General features: G+C 40.1%; 2 protein-coding genes across 2 annotated transcripts; one reads left to right on the top strand and one right to left on the bottom strand.

Moving 5' to 3' along the window:
• The first annotated feature begins 6962 nt into the window (after positions 1-6962).
• LOC146625514 (regulator of G protein signaling 20-like) lies at positions 6963-23923 on the top strand. The gene is made up of 5 exons (XM_085362859.1): positions 6963-6980; positions 7070-7230; positions 21225-21308; positions 21393-21627; positions 23729-23923. The coding sequence occupies exons 1-5, from the start codon at positions 6963-6965 to the stop codon at positions 23921-23923; spliced, it is 693 nt and encodes a 230-aa protein (XP_085218985.1).
• LOC146625515 (uncharacterized) lies at positions 8921-15232 on the bottom strand. The gene is made up of 6 exons (XM_085362860.1): positions 14942-15232; positions 14784-14832; positions 10780-11805; positions 10465-10620; positions 9557-9649; positions 8921-9285 (listed from the first exon to the last, which is right to left on the bottom strand). The coding sequence occupies exons 1-6, from the start codon at positions 14962-14964 to the stop codon at positions 8974-8976; spliced, it is 1659 nt and encodes a 552-aa protein (XP_085218986.1). The 5' UTR covers positions 14965-15232; the 3' UTR covers positions 8921-8973.
• Positions 23924-24888: the final 965 nt, after the last annotated feature.

Raw genomic sequence — 24888 nt, 5'->3', positions numbered from 1 at the left:
GCCCTCCAAAGGTAATGTTCATCATTATGATTCCACCTCCCTGCTGCAAAGAGTCATATAGCGGATGTTCATTGTGAGCATCTGTCACAGGGTATTGCTTTCCGCAACAACAAAGAAAATGACGGCGGCAACCAAAACTTTAAATATCTATGAAGGGCTCAGAGGGAAAACAAATTAAGACACTTCTGAAGTTTTCATTTCATCGAAATGAAAGTGTCTGCCGACTGATGACGCCCCTCCTTTAAGCTGTATGCAGTCGGAGGTCTTCTGCTCCTTCTGTTCTTCTGATCCCTGTAGTTGCCTGTGGCTGGTTAACATTGTGGCAAACCAATTTCCTCCAGTAAGAACAGTTTGCCAGAAACCAGCTGCAGTTCTCTGACAGAGGGAAATGTGTTTCTATAAATGCACTGAAGTTCAAAGAAGAGAGGAAAAACTTTCACTCATCTGTAAGTGGACTATTTTTTACACTAAAGACCAGATTTATAATGCAGAAGATGTGATGTTAGCCTAAAAGACGTTGTCTCTTTGATGCGAATGGTGAGTTTTTAATGTCCCCAAGTGGCCAAAACATCAGTGTCATCGTATCTTATCCGGCCCACAGTTCAGCACAATTCACAGGTTACTGTAACATGTGAAGTACTGAGAAGTCAAGGAGCTCACAAGCGGTCACACCCCTAAATGAAAGTGTTTGAGTGATATTATGTAATATGAGTAGTGACCTTGGCTGTAAAAGACATAAAATCTTCTAAAACATCACCATATCATGGCACTGACAATATTTATTGATGTCAGTGTAAGGCCCAAGGCACACAGGCCTAAAGACCAACTGGTACCCACCAGTCACTGTGGACAAATTTATAATTCTGACCAGCTGTGAGCGGTTGTTAGAGGTTGCTGGCAGTTCCTGTAAAAATTGATTGCTTGAGCCCCTATTACACAAACCTAGAGACCTCAAGATGTTTAAACATGACGGTTTCAACTGTAAAAAGGTGCAACTTTTACTTCAAAGTCTGATGTTCTCCATTTGCAGTTTGCACTCTTTCAAGTTTCACTACAGTTTGTTGGATAGTTAACAAATGACAGTCAGTATCTTCCACGCAATCTGTGGGTGACTCTGGCAATGTGGTGGAAACCAAAGATAGCAAGACAGCCACAAAAGATCTCGTTAGTCCTTGGTTACTTATAGTTTAATAATACAATATTAACAATCGATCCGTTCTTTTTCTTCTACTTATCCATGTCAGGGTGACAGGGATGCTAGAGCACGTCCCAGCTGTCATAGAGTGAGTGGTGGAGTAACCAATAGCAACCTGTCCTAGAACTCATGCAGATGCAGAAATTCACACCTATGGCCAATTTAAAATCACCAGCTAACTTAACATGTGCATCTTTGGACTGTGGAAGGAAGCTGGAACACCCGAAGGAAGCCCACATGGGGCCTGAAGAACATGCAAATTACACACAAAGGCCCCTGCTGGCTGGTGGATTGAAACCCAGGAACCTCCTTGCTGTGAGGAAACGGCGCTAACCAGCCTTTCCCTATGCTGCCGAAAAGATTAAATACACGTTTATTATAGATTAAGGCGGGACATTCCTGATCCCAGGGGGAACATTAATGTGCGATAAAGTTAATCAAATTTGCTCAACCTTTAGCAGCTGCAACATTAAAGTTATATATGAGAAAATCCACAAGTAATTCCCATCCAGTAATATATGAGCAAGGCTTTCATGTGCTACTAAGTACTCTGCTTCTGCATGTCTACTTTCACTTAGAGTCCCAGGATTAAGCCACATCTGTCAGCTGTGTGGATGTGATTCACCCGAGGACACATTCAGGTATATTCTTCAAAAAAACATACTGTGCAGCAGTGCCCTGCAGGGGCCTTCGGGATATTTCTGGCTCCCACTCACTCAGATATGCAACAGCCCAACATGGCCAGTCAAGCTGCAGAGCTGATAATAAAAAAAAAGGAAGTGAAGTCATTATAGTGGAAACTTCTGCAACTCTGAGATAAACTCTGGCGAGGAGTTCGCAGTGTGTAACTCTATTTTAAATCACTGAGGAAAAAATGAGAGAAAAACAATTACTTTCAACTCATTTGAAGATTTTTTACTCACTGCCAAAGCAGGAGTAATGACTTTTAATGAAGATGGTGAAATAAGAGACATAATAACGGGAGCGAGTGTAGCTGCACATTTCGTGCGTTCCACTCTGCTGGAAACTGCCTCGACAGACAGCTGGGTGGGTGATTTACTGAATGTCTTTTGGAAGGCTGGATCATTTTGTACAGGGCTGCAAGCTTTGAGACTGATACCATACTGAATTGAAAATGATACCCATATCGGAGAGCCCTATTGGCTGTCAGGTTACAGGCGCTTGCATCCATGTGATAAGATTAAAAGATTCACACATGTGCTTATAACTGCATGTTCCAGCAGTAGATCACAGTAACAGTTATCTCACCGGAGAGCAGGCGGCATTAAAGAGGCAATTCCTCTTAAAGATTACTAGAGCGACGAGATGTTTGATTTATTGCGAACCTTAGGGCGAGAGACTCTGTGTGTGTTGAATATGTTTTATAGCTGCGTCACACATACAAAGTGGAAAGGCATGGGCATTCCCCCTCTGCTGCCAGCCAAGCAGCTAGCATATTTCCACAGCTGCATATGCCAGTTCAGCTGAAGTGCATAATCTCATTTCACAAAATGTGCTGCACAGTGAAAAAATAAGCATATTCAGTGTGATTAGTTTTCCTCCCCTTTGCATGTACCAGGGCATAAACATGGTTGACTCTCATTTACAGTCAGGTATTTTAACATGGCAGTCTATGGAAATTGACTGCCAGCTTCAAGTGGCCATTCAGGGACAGCATTTTTTTTGCACTTGTGGTTTGGCTTCATTTTTGCAGCCTTGCGACGTCACTGCAGGATAGGACTCTACTGCAGGAAAACATTCTCTTTTGGTTAGATTACGCAACACTTCAGAATAATACAGCATGAAAAGCTGCTGTTTCCGGAATAGATTTTATCTTTTAAATTGGTGTCCACAAGTTCAAAGACTACAACTGCAGACAACAAAACTGTGTTTTCTATATTACCTTTTGCAGTCTGTTTTGTGTTCTTTTTTGTGACCCAGGGTGTTTTGCACTCTGCAAATAACACAAAATTTTATTTAAGGCTTACTTTGAAATTATTTTTGAACTCTGCCTTTAAACTTTGAATTACAGTGTTGAAAGAGCCACTAAGATCCTTCACAGGTATAAACACAGCATTTTTTGCTGTAGGAGTTGGAGCTGATTTTAACTGTATGCAGTTTGGTCATTTCACCCAATGGTTCACAACTTGAGGGCAATATTCATACAAATGGTCACCATGAGATGATAAATGTGGCAGGAAATGCTATTTCTGAAGTTTGTATTTACCTGTGAAGCTTTAGCTCCAAAATAGTTAATTGCATGTTTGCTCTACATGCAATAGATCCCTGGTTCAAAAGCAAAAGAAGACACAACCCCAACCTGAAATGGTCATGAGCCAGCGTACTACTAGAGTTGGTCCAGACCCTGGATAAATGTGACAGTTGTGTTAAGAAAGACTAGAATGAATGTCTCTATTTGCTAAAACTACTGATAAATAACATACATTTACAGTCCTGATTTCTTCCTGCATATTTTCTATGTACACATAAAACCGTACCAAGACGTCAGACATGGTGGTGGTGGTGTGGTGGTCTGGGGCTGCTTCAGGACATGGGTGATTTGTTGTAATTAATGGAACCATGAATTTTGCTCTCTAATAGAAGCTCTACCTGAAGGCAAAAGTCCAGCCATCATTGTGTGTCACGGTCCCTGGGTCTCATGCCCTTGGTTTTGCGTTTTCTGTTAGTTCATTATTCCTTTTGAGTTTTGAGAAATAATTTATGTTCATGTTCTGTGTTATTTTATACTTCTTTATTAATGGTGTTATTTTGTATTTTCTTGTGTTAGTTATAGATGACTTCAGATGTATTAGTTCCCTTTAGTGTTCCTGTTCTGTTCTTTCAGTCTTGTGTTTGGTTAGTTTTCTACAGCTGTGCGCCTGTTTTCTCTTCCTTCATTACCTTCTGTGTATTTTGTCTGAGTCTCCATGTGTCCTTTGTCAAGTCATCCCTCTAAGCTGGGGGTTTCCTAGTCCCATATTTATATGTTTAATGATTTCTGGAAACCTTGGATTCCCAGGCTTGCTTTGTTTATTACTAACACAGCATAACATGACAGTTTGGCCCCAAAGCTCAAGCACACTTGGGTTATGCAGAAAAGTAATGATCCAATATACACCACCAAGTCCACCTCTGAAAGGCTCGAAAAGTAAAAAGGAAGGTTTTAGAGTGTAATTAAGTCAAAGTCCAGACTTAAACCAGATTGAGATGCTTTGGCGTGACCTAGAACAGGTCGTTCATGCTCAAAAACCCTCCAATGTGGCTGAATTCAAACAATTCTGCAAAGAAGACTGGGACAAAATTCCTCCACAGTGAAGTGAAAGACTCGCTGCCAGCTACCAAAAAGGCTTAATTGCAGTATTTGCTGCTGAGCGTTGCACAATCAGTTATTAGATTTGGGGGACAATTACCTTTTCACACGGCGCCATGTAGGTTTTGGATAACTAAAAAAATCCTTAATACATGAAATCATCCTTTAAAAGCTGCATTTTGGATTTACTCTGGTTATTTTTGTCTAATTTTCTAATTTGTTTGATAACGTGAAATATTTAAATGTGAGAAATATGCAAAAAAAGTCAAATACTTTTTACAGGGCTGTAAAAAATGATTTGAGATGTTCTATATTCTATAGCAATTTATAATCCAGTCACACTATTAAGCATTAGTGAGGTGATGTCATTTAGAAATACACCTATGTTTACCCATCTGTTACTGTGACACCATGTACACCTATCACTGCAGTACATGGTGTTACCACCCGACTCAGAAGCTGCAACAAAAGTATGGAGACTGACACCAGAGTTTCAAAAAAAATAGGTTTGATTTTAAATTATTTTAAATTACATAGGTTTACATGGATTGACGCACAATAAAAAGTAGCATTCATCTAAAAAGCTCCAGCGCATTTTCTTAACTGCAGCATTATATGTGACTCTGTTTTAGTTTTATGCACAAAAGCCTATTGCATATTCTGAAAAGACAAATAACTGAGTGGTTAAATGAACTGTGTAGAATAAATGGTTAATAAAAGCCAGAGATTTTTAGAGATAAAAACTGATCTAAAATCCTGGCTTCAGCCCAGCATGAGGACAGATGGGTTTATGCAGCCTGCTCTCTACATAAAGCAGAATCTTGTCATGGCTGAAGAAGTGCAGTGATTGCTTTTTATCATTTAGATTCAGTTTAGTTAACAGTCACTTAATCGAATTTTACTTCTCCTGATTTGCCCTCCATTGGGCTCAGCATCCCCTGGGGGTCTGCTGCTAGGCCCCGGCGTTTTTAAATAGAGCGCCGCTGCCCTCTGGTGGATTCAAGTGGTGCTGACCACACTGGGAGCACACTAGGTGCAGATGTTGATTTGGATCTTCCAGATGTTTGATTAAATTAGTCAGGGTTGTGACGTCTACAGCGTCTTAATATCTGCCACCACTGACTCCAGAATCCAAAAATGCACCCAGTAAAATAAATGCATTACCAACCAGATTATGAGTGATACAGGCAACGATTTAAGAATATATTACGTTTCTTCATAATTCAATTCAACAGAAATTGACCCAATCGCAGAAACTTTATTGATTATATACCAGCAGCATTTCATTGCCTCCAAAAACAAAACCCCCCATGAATAATAATTTACAAGAATCTCTGTTTATTATCTGTGCCACGCAATAGACTTCCTGCCCCATCTGTCAAGAAGAAGCCATTGCTGTAACAGACAGCGCACATTGTGTTCTGGCAGTTAATGCATGGACGCAGAAAAATCTTTTCACACTTGCAGGAAACGCATGCGCATAGAGGAAACCAACTGGTTTGTGTCAAGCCGAGGCAGACGGACGTGATCGAGCCAAAAATCACCTGTATTCTGGCATTCATGGTGACACAGTGAGTACACATTTATATTTTTATAACAGAGAGGGCGTCTTAAAAACGACTGAAAGCACGACTGGTTGTGCAGTTTTTCTTCTTCTTCTTCTTTTCTTTTTTGGAAAATAAGGCGGGTAGTTACAGGGTCCAGTGAGGCTGAAGCATTCTTATCTGGATGTTCCTCCAGCAACCAGGAATATTAGAATTAATTTCTAGACAATTTGTGCACACTGTCATCCGTGCTAAAATAAAATCATCGATCATTAAACGAACCTAGATATTAGCAGATCTGCTGCTTCTTTTTGCCTCTAAAGGGAGAGAGAATAATGTGAGTGGACGCGAAATTATCAGTATTTCTGATCATAATGATTGCATTATGTTCCTATAAATGGCTGCTTGCTGTAGGGAGACTGTTTTCCTTGTATCGTGTATCCTCCCGAGGATGCGATTGCTGCGGTCCAGGAGTAACGCCTTGTCGCTATCATTACTGCTCATCCCTCACAGATGGAGAGGGGAGATGAGGGAGAGAGGAGGGGGGGGACAGGGGGGCGGGGGTTGTTGCTCATCACATTGGGTTTTGTTACATTCAGCATAATCCAGCAAACCCTTGATTTAAAAAATCCACTGGCTTCTCGAGCTGTTTGCATTCATATATTTATATATTTCATGTCGATCGCTGTTGCATTGTGCAAAAGTTGATCGTGAAGTGTTCGCGCATTCCGCAAGACACGTTTATTCACCTCAGGTAGTTTCAATTTAGCAAGCACGGATTTCAGCACGAGATTTCCGTATCATTTAGGCTTGAGTCGCTTTTTTCCCTCCTCTCAATCCTCCTTAGAACTGCGCGCCGGCTGTCAGATCTCTAATCTCTTGCGATTTCTTGGACTGTGATGTTTTGCGTGTGATGCTTCCGCTTAATGCGGTAATGATCTTCCAGTGAAACCTCTCCTACCACCATCACCACCACCCTGCTTTCCGCGCAGCTCTCTCACTGTAGTCTTCTGCTTTCAGCCCATGGGCTCAGAGCGGGAGGAGATGCGTAAGACACAGGTGCAGGTTCATCAAGAAGCAGCTGCCAGTGTCCTCCAAGCGCGCACCAGAATGGGAAACACCCCCACCAACGCCTCAAATGCCTGCTGCTTCTGCTGGTGCTGCTGCTGTAGCTGTTCCTGGTAAGGAGAAACACTCCACTGAATCCCACACATCCACACACAGATTTATACACTGATGACTTAAGTCCTCTCATTAATTACATTTCCTTAAATTTCACGGGTTCATGAGTTTTGCATGAGTTGCTAGCTGTTGTTGTGTGGCCGAGATGAATCCTGAACTCACTCAAATTTGGTCCAGCAGGACTGATTGGTGTCAGCTGTAGCTAATTTCACAGCTAATAAGACTGTGGGACTTAAGCAAGCAGCGGGCATATGGCATGCGTGTGTACAAGGAGCAAGATGTCAAATGGTGTGGCTACGTACAATTCGGGAGGGAGGGTGTCGTTTGCAGCTGGTTGGGGGCTGCATGCAGTGAAAGAAGATAGTGAAGGGGAGGGTAGTTGCCTTCTTCAGCTAGTGTAGGGCTGGGCTTAGGAATGCAAGGTGCTGTTGTTGCTCCTGAGTGAGCTGCTGCTTTGAGTGCCATTGTCTCCACGCATTATTCTATGTCTCTGCCACAGCCCCACTCAAGTGGATCTTGTTTTTGAGCAATTTTAGTATCTCTGTTTTGCTTTCATGTCTCCCACTGATCACCAATTGTTATTGTGTTTAAGGCACCACACTCAAAAAAATAATTCATTGGATGAACTTAATTTCATCTTGCCACCTATATTCCACCTAAACAAATCATGTTAAATCAATCCATCTTGATTGTGTTGTTTCAACACTAAATATGTTTGTAAGTGTAACATAATTTAAACATTAACATTCAGTTAATTTGATTTTTATTCAGTTAACATGTTTGTACCAAGTTAGTCTAATTAAATTAATTTAAATTCATGTTATATTGTTTAAACACTTTGGCACATCAAAAGTCAGTCTTGTTACATGAACTAGTAAAATATTTGTTTGTTACACCAATGTTAATCTTGTTGAATGAACAAATGTAATTTATGTCTGTAGTACTTACACCAATCATGTTTCAGTTAGTGTTTGTATTGCTTATGTAAACATTACTTTTAATTAAATTAATGAAACATACATAAATGATAACTTGCAAAACCATCTTTTATTTTGCTTGAACATTCTTAAAACAGTTGGCAGGATCCCAGTTCAGCCTAGCTTTCTCCCCTTTAACCATCTCATACCAAGACCACAGAACTTCCAGATCAAGACATGCTGACTGAAAGAAAAAATACAATACAATAACCCTAACCCTAATAATAAAAATGAAATAAGTCTGTTGAATAGTTTGCAGACAAAAAATATTATCCCCAAAGCAACTTTCGTAAAATGTAGTAAAATATGCATTGCAAACAACAATATGAATTTTAACACAATTTAAAGCTCAGACATAACATTCAACATTACTATAATATTACAACATTACTATGTTGCTTGCATACATTAGTCCTCCATTTAATCAGGCTGTATCCATTAATAGTGACTTTATGCTATTTAACGTGTGGAGAAAACATTCAATTTTGAGCATAACTGCTCCACTCAAACAATTTGTGAAAACCAGTGTGCATTTGCCTTTGTAACAATTGCCATCTGGCAAAAATCAGTGTTTACACTTAAACTGTATAAGACTTTAAGTTATGAACAAACAATCTTTGTATAATAGCCGCAGAGCAAACCACATAGTTTATATGAACATTTTATAACTTACAATTTTAAACTTTAAAACAGTAAACACATATTTGCATTGCAGAAACCTTGAAAAAAAAATATCTGGCTTGCATGAGTCCGTTTCAAGCTCATTCACCCCATTAGCTTGTTTTTTAGGAACTGTGCCTTGGATGACAACCTCTGTCCATCCAGCTTCATGATAATCTTTTGCAAGACTTCAAAAGTGCATTTGAGCTCCGGTGGGTAGCTTAGGTTCAGACAGTATATCAGTCCAAATAACAGAGCACAAGCAATTGCAATGCTCCTCAAACCAGTGAGAACCTCCACGCCTTCAATCAGGACACCGATGTTCCCTGGGTCATCTCCAGGCTCCGCACCCTCCTGATGTATGACATACACTCCCATCACAGTTTGTTCCATGGCTTCAGTGTTGGCCTCAGTGTTCTGTGACGTAAAATATAATAATACATTTGTTTGAGTCTACATATGAAAAAAATAAAGGAATTCAGCAATCAGCGTGAATATGCTGATATATTTACTAAATTCTATGTCTCTGGTTTCACACCTCAGAAATTTGACATGAAACAAAACAAGGACCAATTGCAATATCTTTTATTCACACGTGGTGTCACATTTTACCATTTCATATATCGAAATTACCCATAACTCCTGGAGCAAATTACATAACACAGAACAACTTGTGAATATAACTGACCGTATATTCCTTCACAAGTTTCTCATGGTCTTCATTCAGGTAGACACACAAGGACTTCAGGATGCATGCTCGTCTTGCATGTATTGTGTCATCCTAAGAAAAAAGGGAATCCATAATGACAATATTTAACTTTTAGGCAGCAGTTTGAAAAAGGAATACTTAGTTTGGAAGAGTCCAAAAGGCCACATGGTAAATAGACTGGTTCTTATATAGCGTTTTTCTACTCAGAGCACTCAAAGCTGCCTTTATACAACAATTCATTCACCCAATCACTTTTTCTAAACTGTTTAAATGGCCTGTATTTATATAGCACTTTACTAGTCCCTAAGGACCCCAAAGCGCTTTACATATCCAGTCATCCACCCATTCACACACACATTCACACACTGGTGATGGCAGCTACATTGTAGCCACAGCCACCCTGGGGCGCACTGACAGAGGTCGAGGCTGTCGAACACTGGCGCCACCGGGTTTAGTGCTTACTGTCTAACATTCATACACATTCACACTCCGATGAATGCATCGGTGAGCAACTTGGGGTTAGTATCTTACCCAAGGATATTTGGCATGCACACTGGAGGAGCTTGGGACCAACCCGCCAAGCTTCTGATTAGTAGCTGACCTGCTCTACCACCTGAGCTACAGCCACCTCAAAACATCTGTCTAAACCAAATCAGACACAAAATGAGGCAACACTAATGTTTTTTTGGGGTTTTTTTCCCCCATTTTGATCAAAATTAACCATACGATTTTATCAATTACTTATTAATATAAGACTGATGCTTATATAATTTGTATAAGATATGAAAACCTCTTAGGACTTTTGCCTACCATATGTATAGATATCTTTGCTCATAAAATTGCCAGATTATGGGCATAAAAAGTTCTTAAGCACAGATCTAACCCACCTTAGAGATGGCCACCATGATGTGTCTCATTTTTCTGCCAGCCACCCCACCTTTGCCTCGAAAGAGCTCCATCATGCGTGGAGTGTACAAGTCTAGCTCATAAAAGAATCTAGATAGCAGCGGTACTGTCGATATGCGCAGGAATTCCTTGTCAATCTGAAAAACATGAACAATGCACTTATAATATGCACCAGAGGAAGGACATACCAGGAATTATTAGCTGTTTTATCACTATGTTATGTCAATATTAGTGAAGCAAGAAATAACTGGTCAACCATAAACACACTCTAAAAGTTAGACATATAGGACATGCACCTCTTTCTCGGTGAACAGAGCTGGCCATCTGCTTTTAAAATCTGCAATAAAGGGCTGTCCTTGAATAACTTCTTGCCTTCTGTACGAAAAAGTCTTCTGCATTTTCATTGTCACTATATTGTCATTGTTTCTCTTCTGAACCTCTGAAAGCAGTGCAATTCTCTCTTTTTCCAGGCTGTCAGTGGTTTCTCCTTTTGGATACTGCGGACAGTAATTGACTTCTGCTCTTCTAGGCTTTTTCACATTCAATGCTGCCTTACTTTTGTCTTGGGCCTTGTTCTTTAGTGAATTTACCAACACCTCAGCACAGCCCAGGCCTCTCAGTTTGGTCCGGACATTGGCCATTTTATACTTGAGGCTAATTTTCCAACCATAACAGCCATTAAAGGATCCCTGCTCCCTCAGACAAGGATGCTGTTTGACAAGGGCTTCTGCAACTTCATTCAGGTCATTGTCAGTTGGATAGACTTTAAATTTTATTATTTCTTCAGCCAGCCTTTCTAAAAGGTGGGATTTCAGTTTTGGTGAGGGGGTCAAATGAGTTCCACCAGCAATGAACTCAGCATTGGCCTTTTCAAGTTGCAGTTCAGCCTCATAGCTGAAACGAGGGACTGTGAAGACACTTGGCCACACTGACAGTCTTGTAGACGGTGATGAACCTGACGATGAAACGGGCCTTGTATTGTCTGTGTCTGAAGAGCTTGAAAAGGAATGTGTTGGACTTCGCACTGGTTGACATGTCACTCCATCTTCTGTAAAACTTTGCAACTGCACACTATCCAAGTATACAACCTTTAAAGTTGCTTTATCATTAATTTCAGAGATCGCAGTCAGATTTACAAAATCATTTCCGAAATCAGGATCTTGATATTGAAGACGAAAATCCTGTTGCACTCCAAAATTTGTCTTTATTTCCTGACACAATTCCTCAATGGAGTCTGATATCCCAGCTGGTAAAATTAGTTTCCTGGCATCATCTTCTCCGAGAATGATCCTCAGTCTTATGGGCTGGGGCATCATGCTGACCTGGACAAATATCAAATATTTAAAAAATAAATAAAGATGTACTCATTGACTATTGTGCGAGTGTGTGTAACAAATTCTAATGTCAACGATAATTTGATGATGTCACCTTGGCCTCGAGGAATTTTTTTACTGGAGAAGTGAATAGTGCATTTTCCAGATTTGTCTTGCATTCTTCTAATTAATGACAATTCTTGCATAAGATGCTTAAAAGAAATCTACTCTCACTAAATTAAGTAGCAATTGGTCTGCAAAGTATGATGTATTATTTACTGTGCCAGGTGATATAGGGGGAAAATACTTACAAACATCACTCCTGTTTACCCTGCAAGTTAGTGTGTCTCTTCAGAGTAACCAGACGCAGGCCTCCCACTGAATAGGCAGCTAACGGGTAGTCATCGAGTAGTTCCCCATGCTCAATCAGAGACACCTCTCTCGCATGTGACATGTCAAGCTCAAAAGCTCTGAAGTGCTCTCGATACCAAGCAGAGAACTTTTTTACAAAAAAGTATATTCTGCCATGCAAAATAAAAATCTGCAGAATTTCTGCAAACTCTGGCAAACCAAATATTTGCCCATGAACAACTATCATTCCTGTGCTGTAGTTCATGCCATTGTATGACACGCTTTTTGTAATATGGACATCAGTTTCATCTGGTAATCTTTGCTTTATAGCTACTGCGATATCACTTTTCAGAACATCAATTGGTACTGATGAGCCAACATTTACCATTAAAGGTGTCTTATGGTCAGAAGAGTGCAAGTCAGAGGCAATCACGAGCTGATGTTTTTTGGCAAGTGTAACAGGTATGTTCTTAAAACAGTTTGTATGGCGAGCAATTTGTTTAAAAAAACTATGTTTCGCCTCAAATCTCATTGTCCATTTGTGGACAAGAGGCCCAAAATGCCGAATCAGAGCAGGGTAGTGCTCCAAATAATGATGTTTAGGGAGAAGACTGTTGTTTGGAAAAAGTTCTTGGTATCTCTGGCGATGTTCACTGATTTTACACTCAAGGTAGGAAATCGACTCATCAGACTGGACAGGGGCTACAACAAGCTCCACAATGTCCTTCAGATCCAAAACAATATGCCATGCAGGTTCATCCTCTGGAACAAGTGGACCAATAATTAGAGGCAACAAACGAAGCAGAGACCAATTTTCATGTGCATTTCCACCAATATTTTTTTTTAATGAGAAAGTCTGGGGAATTGCATGAGGCCGGTTGGTTTTATCTGCCCATTTATACTCAAAATTTTGGATCAAGTTGTTAAGTTTTTCTAAGGTGAAATACTTTTTAGAGATTAAAAAAGAAAAACAATGCGCAAGCTCCACTGGTATTATGCCCTCTAGCAGATCATGTGCTACATCTGGAGGGTAGCCTGCAGTGACATGAAAATGGCTCAGATTCTTACTCAAAATACAATCTCGCTTAACTCCACAACAAGCACTTGCTGTTTCTTGTGCACGCTTCAAATGGAATTCATGAAGTTCCGGTGTTCTATGCTCAAAATCACCAGCAGTCACTGACTTTATTTCAGATTTTTTAGCTGTACAGAATCTGCATATGTATTCAGCAGAAAAACTTTCCACAAAACCTGCCAGCCCATGGGCTCCTAGGTTGTCAGCTATGACGCAGCTCACAGTTCCTTTAATACACTCGTTCAACTGACTGATGAACACACCATGTTGCTCCAAAGTTACCAGATCTCTCAAAAGTGGATCAAAGACTTTTTCAAACCCAAATGTCCTCAAATCTTCACTCTTGCAAAGGATTGCCAAATAAATGGATGAAAGGGCTGAATGAGAACCAGGTGGTAAATTGCCCAAGACCCAATATACACCACAAAGCTTGTGCTTTTTCCGTGAGGTCCCAAGAGGATTACAAACCTCAAAATCATCAATATAAAGGTTAATAGAAATTCTCAACTTCTCACCATCTAGAAAGCTATTTCTTTTATAATGCTCCCCATCTCGAAAAGATCTGTAAACCCTCTGATCACCATTCAGATTCTCTCTATTTTCTTGAGCTATTTGTTCTTCAATCACTCTATCCAGCAATTTATTGTGACTCAATATTTCCTGCAATAACTGTAATAAAGGGATGTACTGAAATGACTTCCTTTGGTCTATCGATAAAAAATACTCAACAGGCTCTACAACCCTAAAATTTTGTATGTAGTATAGTTTTCTTTTATAAGGAGTGGCAAGAGGGCCACACTTTCCCAATATTTTAGCCACAGGGTTAGAAACACATACAGAATTTGCAAGCTCTTCAATAACAGCCTGACTAATATGGAGGTTATGGCTCTTAAAAATTTCTGTAATTGTACGCTTTGTCAGAGGTACACTAGCTGAACTCAACAGAAAAACTAACTCCTCTAAGAACTCATCTAATCCTTTTGCTGGAACATGAAATATGTGTTCCAATTTCAACAATATTACTGCTAATTTCCGTTCAATTAGTTCGGGCTGATTTTCAACAGCACTATTATCACATTCTGTCACTGACTCACTTTCAAATTCACCATAGGATACATCTTCAGAACAGCTAGCCCTTACATTATCAGAGGACTCTATCACTTGAACTGGGTCCACACGTGTAACTACACTGGCTTTAAAATCTTTAAGTGTGTGTGGATGATGCTTCCTCTTTTTGTGTGTATAAAATGTATTGTAAATATTTGTCTTGAAAGGGCAACCAAGAAACACACAACTAACTGTCTCGTTACTTCGCAGATGTGTTCCAATATGGACAAAAAAATCTCTCTCAGAGAAGACGTCACTGCAGTCACATAACTCACATTTAAAAGTTACTGAACTTGAAGCTGTCTGTGTAAACTGAGATGAATGAGCTTTATAGACATGAGTGTTCAGTCCACTCCAAGTCTTAAATGTGCACGGACAATTAACATATATGCACAGATAATGTTGACCTATTCCGTAATGATGATGTAGTTTATAATGTTGAAGTAATTTGTACCTGCTGCTCTCTCTGGTAACACAATGCTTGCACTGCCACATACACGTCACTGATAAAAAATGAAATATGCATTAGAAAACGTCAAGGAGATTAAACTTCTGCATCATCCAAAAAAAATAAATAACATAATAATAATAATAAGGCAAACATGAACTTACCATGTATTGTTGAGGAGGTGCATAAGAATCTCAGAGCATGGGAATGTGGCTTTATTTTGTGATGTATTTCTGGGGAGAGAAATTAATTAAAACAAAGTTATTACTCTGACAAATTTGTGTTAATATCTACATACTGTGAAATGTGAAGACTGTTACGGTGCGTACACACCGAACGCGATAGACGCGACCAGAGCTTCAGGTTTACATGTAAAGTCAATGGAGGAGCACGATGAAGCGCGACTGGGGGTCCAGCTAAACTTCGGAAGCAGATTTGCATTGAGAAAACGCTTTTCTGCCTACTTCACATGACTGACGCCTTTGAAGCGCGAAGTAAAATACGCGCTGCAGTTTGTGTGGTGCATTTTGTGCATTCGCGCTTATCACGTCTACCGCTCGAGTTGGTAAAATCTGCGGGACAGCAGCTTCTCAAACTCGGCAAGGGACAGAAGGTGGTACAGCTGAAAGCGGCCGTCATCCAGACGGAGCTTCTGGAGCAAGTGGTGAAACTCACCAAACTGCTCACGCTTGTGGAAGACCTGATGGACCCAGGTACGGTGAGGACGTCCTTTAGGCACTGCTCTGCTCTCCACAGCAAATAGAGAAGGGAGACTCTTTCTTCAAACGCTAGATTGACAGCTGCCATTTTAATAACATACCGTCTGGCACTACTTCCTCCCAGATCTCTTCTTCATACGCGTGAAAATTGCATATAAACCTCGACCAGTTCATGCTGGACGCGCTTCGAGGTGCAAATGTGCACGAGATCAGCTAGGGGCGTCTATCGCGTTCGGTGTGAACGCACCGTTAGTCAGCCTAATGCAGAGCACCAGAGAAACTATAACCCGAACAAGTATCCACCTAAATCATTCTGAATTCGAAAACTAAGTGAATATATTACAAAAAAAGAAAATGCACATGCAATTATTGTGACAGATTTTATCTTACTCCTTGTTATTAACTCCCCTAAACGCTGGTTTAGTTGAATTAAACCTTTCATCAATCCAGTTAATGCGGTTGCCGCGACTAAACTCCACTGACAAAAACAGGAATTTTAGATAGAGCATCATAAAACACTCATAAAATCACCCAAACCATGTCGGTCAGTCTTACCACTACTACCAACAATCACCAACTCCGGTTAAGCAGAAAGTAACCTGTCATTCACGGAGCTATATGCGAAGACGTAACGGCTCTACGCGGCTTTCCCGCTCTTCAAAGTTAGCTAACTCCAGAGAAGAAAAACAGTCCTACCAACGCAGATAACCATGAAACACACCTCATTCAAAGTCGACAGAAACAAAAACAAAAAAACGAACTTACCAAAATAACCTCATCAGTTTTTGCTCTGTTGCAACAATTAGCGACTCCGGTTAAGTTTTAAAAAAAAACATTAAATTCACCGACTTACATTTGAAAAATGTTTGGGTCTACAACCTCCCTGCTATATATAAATCTCCACACTACACAGGTAAAAAATTTTAACTAATAGTATTTATCTCTCACTCCACTAACCTAAATAAATATATCAAGAAATATTACTTACCTCACTATCAGGTATGCCAAAGAAGTAACTCCACGTGCGCTCGTTAACTTCTCAACGGACCTTTCCGCATCCGGTGGGCGTGGAGCATGCGCAATACATGACGCTATCAGAGCCTTTGGTTTGATGGACCTCATTCTCATTGGATTGCCATGAACGAATTTAACTCATCAAAGTTTTCTTTGATTTATATTCAACAAAAAAGAATGAATCATTTAATGAGCATAAAAATGATTTCTTCATGTGATGTAAACATATTACTACTTTGTTAATCAAACACATGCCCTAGTTGATTTTTTTGAGTGCAAAGTGGCCTTAAACTAAATCACTTTAGTTGCCACAGAAAGGAGTGCGCCACGCTCGAAAAACGCTGAACAACCCTGCCCAGTGAACTGCACTAAAGCGTAGCCAGAATGTACAGTGTTGTATTTTATCTACACCTAAGTAAAACTAAAGAAGAAAAAATACAATTAGAAAACTAAAACAGAATGCAAGCACAACTACACAACTATAGCAATGCATAATAGATAGCAATAAGACTAAAAGGACAGTTCTTTTAAAAGCAATGAAATATGCACAGGAAATGAAACCGGTCTTAAAAAGAAATAAAAATATGCAGCAGTTTCCTTGAATTTCCTGTTCAAGTTAAAAACAAGAATATGACAAACAAAATAAAGCACTCATGCGCTATAATAAGATGGCGAGTATGACAAAATGTGTTACATATAGCCTGTCAAGAGGCATGAGAGAAGGGAGAGGTTCAGCTGATAAGCACCTGATGGGAAAAAAAACACCCAAACCTTAAAGTGTTCTGGTTTTGTGACTTCACAATGCCAATGTTTACGGTTTTTGGCAATGCTATCACATAGATTTCACAGACTATAATAGCATTTTTGTCATTTATGATCGATTAAACAGAAAAATCTACCGATGTAACACTGAGTTTATTGATTGCTGAGTAAGTGGCCCATGAAAACAACCAGTCATTACAATTATCCAGTGTTTTCACAACTCATTTCCCAACAGAGCTGCAGGATTCTCGAAATGCGATTCAGGATCCCTAGAGCTCTGCAACCAATAAGATTGTTGTATTACTAAAATGGGTATATCTACAGATAGGGACAGTACTGTGCAAAGTCTTGAGCCAGCCCTCATGGCTGTATAGCTTCCTCGGAAAATGGGAATTGGGTGCATGTGTTACTGAAATATGTGCAAACATACATGGAAACACAGTATATAAGACAAAAACTGAGTTTGTACAATTTTGATGAGCTTGACAGTTATTATTTGGTATGAACACCTTTATTCTTCAACACAGCCTGAACTATTTAGACAAGCTTCCTTGTAATTTCTTTAAGTAGTCTTCAGAATAGTTCTCCAGGCTTCTTGAAGGCCATTCAAACCCCACCCTGCTTCAGTAATGTTATGGTCCAGGCTACTGGGAGGCCAATCCATGACTCACAGACAACCACTTTGTGTTTTTTGTTTTGTCCAGGTATGCTTTTACTGCATTAGGAGTGTGTTTGTGATCATTTTAATACTGAAAAATCAAGCCATTGCCATTCAAATGTGATTCAGATGGTGGATCAAATCTGATGGTAATGTTTGGTGTTCATATTTCCATCAGCCTCGATGCCAACACCTGATGTTCTAAAAGAGGACTTTTTGTGCAGTAGCATGAGCTTAATGTTTTTAACTCTGAAGCTATGGAAACTCCCATATGATTTTGAGCCATCACATCACATGTCTGGAGTATTTTGCTTGAAAAGTTTTAGAATGGAAATAGTGCTGAGCATAAGAGTACAAATGGTAGTGAAGGTGTATATTCAGTTTGTTATTAGGACTATTTTGTCCTCTGTAAGTGGTCCCTGCTCCCAAAAAAGCTTCCACAAACAGCAAATCATGAAGAAAGTGGTCATTACAAGTTCCCAGAGCAAAAGTTTACACCGCCAACTGTCTTGGTTTGTCCAAACAATGATTTTTAATTTGCAGAGACATAAACCAGAAAACGTTAAATCAAATAAAAAATCTAATAGTTTCCGTCTGGAATAAAATGAGACGTATGTTGTAGTAACAGCTCAACAACAGATGCACCTCCCTTTTGACTCCAACCTCTCATTCATTTACCAGCACCATCCACACAGCAACCCAGAAAAACATAAACTCAGTGGCCCCGTGACCGGCGCCGGCTCTCGTCGGATGGAGGCCTCAGGGGGGGTTAAACCTGTTTTGGAATTATCAGCTATTTGCTTTTGCTTCCTCTGAGGACAGCCGACCTGTTGTATGCAGAACGTGGTCGCGATAATTCACTCCGCTGGGGATGAGTAATACGTTTTTTATTCTACATCTGTATGACTTTAATTTAATTGTTGCACAGCTTCAAACACCACATTCCCAGGTGGGATGGCTCACAATGGACTCTCACCTGAACCAATTAGCCGACAGCCAGCTGCTACTTCAGGCAGAGAGAAGGTTTTAATTCCACACAGGTGAGACTCACAGGATGAGCTGGACAGTTGACACACTATACTTTTTACAGAAACGTTCCCAGTGGATCAGCCTGAACGTGCTGTAAATGTTCTCTCATTTCAAATGAAGAAGAAACTATAGAATGCATAGTGCTCCTGCTACACTACACTGTAGGAAATCAGTGTTTGCAATAGACTTTTTGACTGAGGATTGCATGAAATTTAAAGTATTTCTGGGTTTTGATATTATCTCAGTCTAGTGTCTACATATAGGGTATGTAGACACCAGCCCATTTTTAATGTGTACCATTTGGGATTGGCTTCTTAGTTTTATTTAAGGGAAGTCATGAGGCTAGACTGTATAATATTAAACCAATGGTTCCTGAGGTTTTTGATTGTTTGCTGCTGGAGAAATTTTAAAGTCCATATAATGCATTTGGGGTATGTCACTTTCCCTATGAATGTAAAGAGTTAGCAGAGTTATAATGTAATATCGAAAGGAGTTATACAAAGAAAAACACTGCTCTTGAGCGCACACCATAAAAACGTGGCCATCACAACCATCACATTGCTTTTGGCCTGTGCATTTTGAGGCCTTAAGGTTAGTGTATTGGTCACCACCATGGTGGCTTTTTGGGAGCCAGAAGTAACTGTATCTGGACAAGAGGGTGGAGTGTTAAGTGATCAGCTAGTTCTAGCAAGCCTGGTTACAAGGCTCTAGCTATATGTGAAAAAGAAGATTTTCACAGGACTACATAGAGTCCTGTTGCTCCTGTGCTTGTGATCGTTGTCCTGTTGGATGAACCAAACGTGGGCCAAGCTTTAGCTGCTCAACAGATGGCCTCACATTTGACTCTAGAATACTTTTGGTATGCAGGGGAGATTGCGGTCAAACCAATGACTGCATAGTGCATAGAGTTGTGTGAAAAGTTTGGATCTACTAATAAGCGGTTTGAATGTCACAGATCCATTGCATACATTGTTTAACTGTCTTCATGATGTGAGAACCTGGCTATCTCAAAACTCTTTAACCTTGAATGACAGTAAAACTGAAGTTATTGTCTTTGACAGCCATATTCCATTGAACCAACTAACTGTTACCCTTTGACCCACTTCCTAGCTACCTCTCCCACGTTGTAAGACTCCCTATTGCCATTCGCTCTTCTGAGACTGTTCAGTCTTTTAAATCTCATTTAAAGACCCATCTTTTTACTCTGGCTTTGATGTAAGATAGTTTGATTATCATTTGGTTGGTTTCTATGTTTGTCTCGTCTTGCGTTGTATTTGTCTTATTTTTATTTCCTAATTTGTGAAGCATTTTGATCAAAACTGTTGTTTTTAAATGTGCTATATAAATACATTTTGATTTGATTTGAAGCCCAAAGTAAAAGGAAAAAAATACTACAGTTTAACTCAGCAAAGCTGAAGCACAAACATCTTGGATGGCTACACCTTACAGACATGACATTAGTGACATTAGTCATCATGACATTAGTCAGATAATCTATTTTCCACAAAAGTACAACCGCGGTGCAGTGCATTGACTTTTGGACAGCTGTGAATCTGCACAGCTAGGCTGCTAATGCCAGTATCCTGAACAATGAGTTTTACATATTAAAAAATACCATATTATAAACGTGCTCTAAATTTGGGCATTTTAACACGGAAGTCTGTGGGTGTTGACTCTATTATGGAGCCAGCCTCAAGTGGCCACTAGAGGAAATGCAGTTTTCGGCTCCAGAGGTTGCTACTTGCATCATCATGTAACATATTTACACAATGTCTGCTTTGAGGCTAGCTGGTACACCTGCAAACAAATTATGAGCAGTCGGCCCTTATTTCTAAATTGTTTAGCCACAAGCAAAATGTTAAAAATGTTCTCTTATTGGCTGTAAGGACAAATACAGTCGTGATGCACGTCACAGCGACTGAGGAACAAATGCATTACTTTTAATCCTGATGGTAATGTCAGCACACTGCATGGCTAATGTAGCTACGGATCCCATTAGTTCTGATCGTAGGCCCAGTGTGACACAAACTCAAACAACAGCAGGTGTTTTCATGTCTCCTTAAGGGCCTCCACATGTATTTTGCCATGCATTGAATTATAACATGTATTTATTCTGTCTGATAACAAATGGTCACATTAGAAGATTTTCCAATTTTGAATGTCTAGCTCAAGCTGCAGGGTGAAAAACTGAAAACCGGGTGACAAACTGCTTTAAAAACATTCATGATCAAAACGTCAAAGCTCTCCGTGTTATTTGTCTTTCAGTTTGACTGTTAGAAACGAAGACGAAACAATACAAAGGTCCACGTTTGAGAGCAGGACGGACAAAACCACTAATTGCGAAGAAAGGTGAGTTCAGCGATACAGAATCTGTGACATTGCTGTGGAAATTCGGTGACATGCCAACGCATCCATTATTCTTTTATTTTCCAGCCCAAAGCCTACTCTGGAAGACACTCGCTCCTGGGCGATGTCATTTGAAAGGGTGATGAAAAGTGCAGCCGGGCGAAGCTGCTTCAGGCAGTTCCTGAGAACAGAGTTCAGCGAGGAGAACATGATGTTCTGGCTCGCCTGCGAGGAGCTCAAAAAGGAGACGAACAAGACTGTGGTGGAGGAGAAAGTCCGCCAGATCTATGAGGACTTCATCTCCATCCTTTCCCCTAAAGAGGTGAGTAAATAATACTTAGAATGATCATATCTAAGTTTATCAACAGAACATCATAAATGTGTTCTCTAGCCTTGATCTTCTCAGATATGTTATAAGTTATCATTTTTAAAATATCAAAACATTTTTCATAATCTGCAGATTAGCTTATTGTAAATACATTTTGGATGAAAGAATAATCAGCTCAGTTTCTTTGTCCCAAGTAGCAACCATATTATCACATATGTTTACTACAGTTCAAATGCTGACAATCAACACATTCTCACTCCTGAGGTGTAATATTGCAGATTGCTTTTGCTGCATTGCAGGCAGCTTTTATGTTCCTTTTTTTTAGCTCTAAGATCGACTTCACCAAAAGTCTCACAGTGGCTGTTTTAGGGTGTAGAGTGTATATAGAGTCAGGGTGTCAAAGTATAACAGCACTGACAACAAGTGGAGTATTATAAATATCATGTTAATGACAGGCTGCAAGAACAGTATTGTTAATAACCCACCAACAGCAAGTGTAGCTACCAGTAACATAAACCAGCCAACAGTCATAAAAAAGGAAAAAAGACTAGCTAGAGACCACTAAACAACATATAAAAGGCATGTGAACTGACAGGTTGAAGTCGCCTTACTAATTTATGGATTATGTCAAAAGAAGGCATGTAAGTAGATATTTTTGAGTCAAAAGTGGTTAAAGCAGTAATTTTACATTTTCAAGCTGGTAGCAGGAAGCCTCGTTGATATATACTCACTGGCTACTCCATTAGTTACATGTTGCTAGTACCAGGCTGGACCCCTTATGCCTTCAGAACTGCCTTCATTCATCATAGCACAGACTCAACAAGGTGCTGGAATCATTCCTCTGAGATTTTTTACATAATGACACAACAGCATCAAACAGTTGCTGTATTGTATTGAGATCTGGTCACCTTGGAATCTATTGCCATGTTCAAAAGACCAGTTTCTAATTTGAACACTGTGGTCATGAAGAGATGGGCGTGGTCAGCATCAATACCCAGGTAGGCTGTGGTGTTTACACGACACTCAGTTGGTATTAAGAGACTGAAAGTGTGCCATGAAAATATCCCACACATTATTAAACCAGAAGCCTGAACTGCTGATAGAAGGCAACAGAAATCTAAATCTTCTTTTGTCCAGTCTTGGTGAGCCTGTGTGAACTGTAGTATCAGTTTCCTGTTCTTAACGGACATCAGATCACTCGGAGTGGTCTTCAGCTGGTGTAGGCCATCTGCTTCAAGATTCAGCATGTTGTTTATTCACTCTTCTGTATATCTTTCTTATAACAAGCAGTTATTTGAGCTTCTGTCGCCTTCTTGCCAGCTTAAAGCAGGCTGACCGTTCTCTGAGCTCTGGCATCAACAAGGCTTTTTCACCCAGAGAACTGAGGCTCACAGGATATTTCCTCTTTTTCTCTTTTCCACTCTGCTTAAACTCTAGAGATGGTTGCGTGGAGAAATCTCAGTAGATTGGGGCGATCGTGGCTCAAGAGTTGGGAGTTCGCCTTGTAATCGGAAGGTTGCCGGTTCGAGCCCCGGCTCGGACAGTCTCGGTCGTTGTGTCCTTGGGCAAGACACTTCACCCGTTGCCTACTGGTGGTGGTCAGAGGGCCCGGTGGCGCCAGTGTTCGGCATCCTCGCCTCTGTCAGTGTGCCCCAGGGTGGCTGTGGCTACAATGTAGCTTGCCATCACCAGTGTGTGAATGGGTGGATGACTGGATATGTAAAGCGCTTTGGGGTCCTTAGGGACTAGTAAAGCGCTATATAAATACAGGCCATTTACCATTTTTAGATCTGCAGTTAAAATATTTAGACCAGTCCAACTGGAACATTCACTTAAATCACATTGTGTTCTGATGCTCAGTTTGAACTTCAGCAGGTCATCTCGACCACGTCGACATGCCTAAATGTATTGAGTTGGTGCCGTGTGATTGGCTAATAAGGCATTTGCAGTAACGAGCAGTTAAACAAGCATCTGAAAGTGTCACGCAGAGTATAAAATCCTCGTGTGGAAGTTGTTTTGTCCTTTTATATGTGCATTTTTTTTAAATCCATCATCCGTGCTATTGAACATTCTTCTGTCTCCTCGTCCTCTCCAGGTCAGTCTGGATTCACGCGTCCGAGAAGTGATAAACCGCAATATGCTTGAGCCGACCTCGCACACGTTCGACGATGCTCAGCAGCAGATCTACACGCTGATGCAGAGAGACTCGTACCCCCGCTTTATAAACTCACCTGCGTACGCAGATCTGCTGAAGAGCCTGGAGGAGTCTCAGTCTCCCTCTGAGCCATAGACTCTCCACTGCCACACAATGCTTTCTAGCGCATGCGTCCCACCCGAAGGAGTTTCGTGTTCATGTTGGAGTCCTGCTATTTAAAGAAAGACAGACGTGAAAATGAACACTACTTATCCAGCTGTAACTGCTGTTTATTTACCCACGATTAGCTTACCAAAACCTTTGGAGCAAACAAGAACAAATGCTCGGTTCAGCATCAGTTACTTGTCTAAAACATATCTATATTTTTATATACTCCCTAACGCTTGACATTGCACTTTTCTACCTTGTTTAATGAGGGAACGCATGTATCTGTGAGCACTGCATTTGTATTTAGGTATATTGTGAGCCTTAATGCATATCCAGTTCTTGTAGAAAGTAGTAGTTTTTATTTAACGGTAAAATTAAGAAGAAGGAAAGTGCCTTGGAATAAGATCTTCTACACTAGCACCTTTGGTCTAAAACGAATGGTGCGACAATGACTTCACACGTTGGTGCTTTTAGCTCTTCTCAAAGATCAAAGTTTTTACAACTTGATGAGCTGATACCCAGAAATAGATCTTGTCTTTGTGTTTCAATACTGTGATACTAGTCTATATTTAATTTAAGCAAAACAGGGAAAAACAAACTGAATACATGACCATGACCACTGATATATTTGTGTATTTAAAAATTTGTGTGAAATAACTATATGAATTCTCACATAAATAAAGCACAATCATACGTTGCGTTTCCTGTCATGTGTCATGAACATTCACAGTAGAGTCTATGCTTTCACCTCATTATGTATCGCACATGTAGTACTGTAGTTTTTGCAGTGTATTAAGAACAGTTTTCAGAAACGACTTACACTTTAGGACAGCCAACAACATATTGGCTGTCCTACTTAATCAGGTAAGAAGGCTGATGAAATCCCAGGTGCTAATATTGTATCTACAATTATGTAAACCCAAATGCAGGAGGAGAGGAATGAAAGAAAGCAG

The sequence above is a fragment of the Diplotaxodon limnothrissa genome, linkage group LG9, assembly GCF_057381915.1.
Source record: "Diplotaxodon limnothrissa isolate DT_005_m linkage group LG9, D_limnothrissa_male_GT1.1, whole genome shotgun sequence".
Lineage (NCBI taxonomy): Eukaryota > Metazoa > Chordata > Actinopteri > Cichliformes > Cichlidae > Diplotaxodon > Diplotaxodon limnothrissa.
The sequence above is the reverse complement of the archived record's forward strand: the minus strand, read 5'-3'. Positions and strand labels throughout refer to the sequence as shown.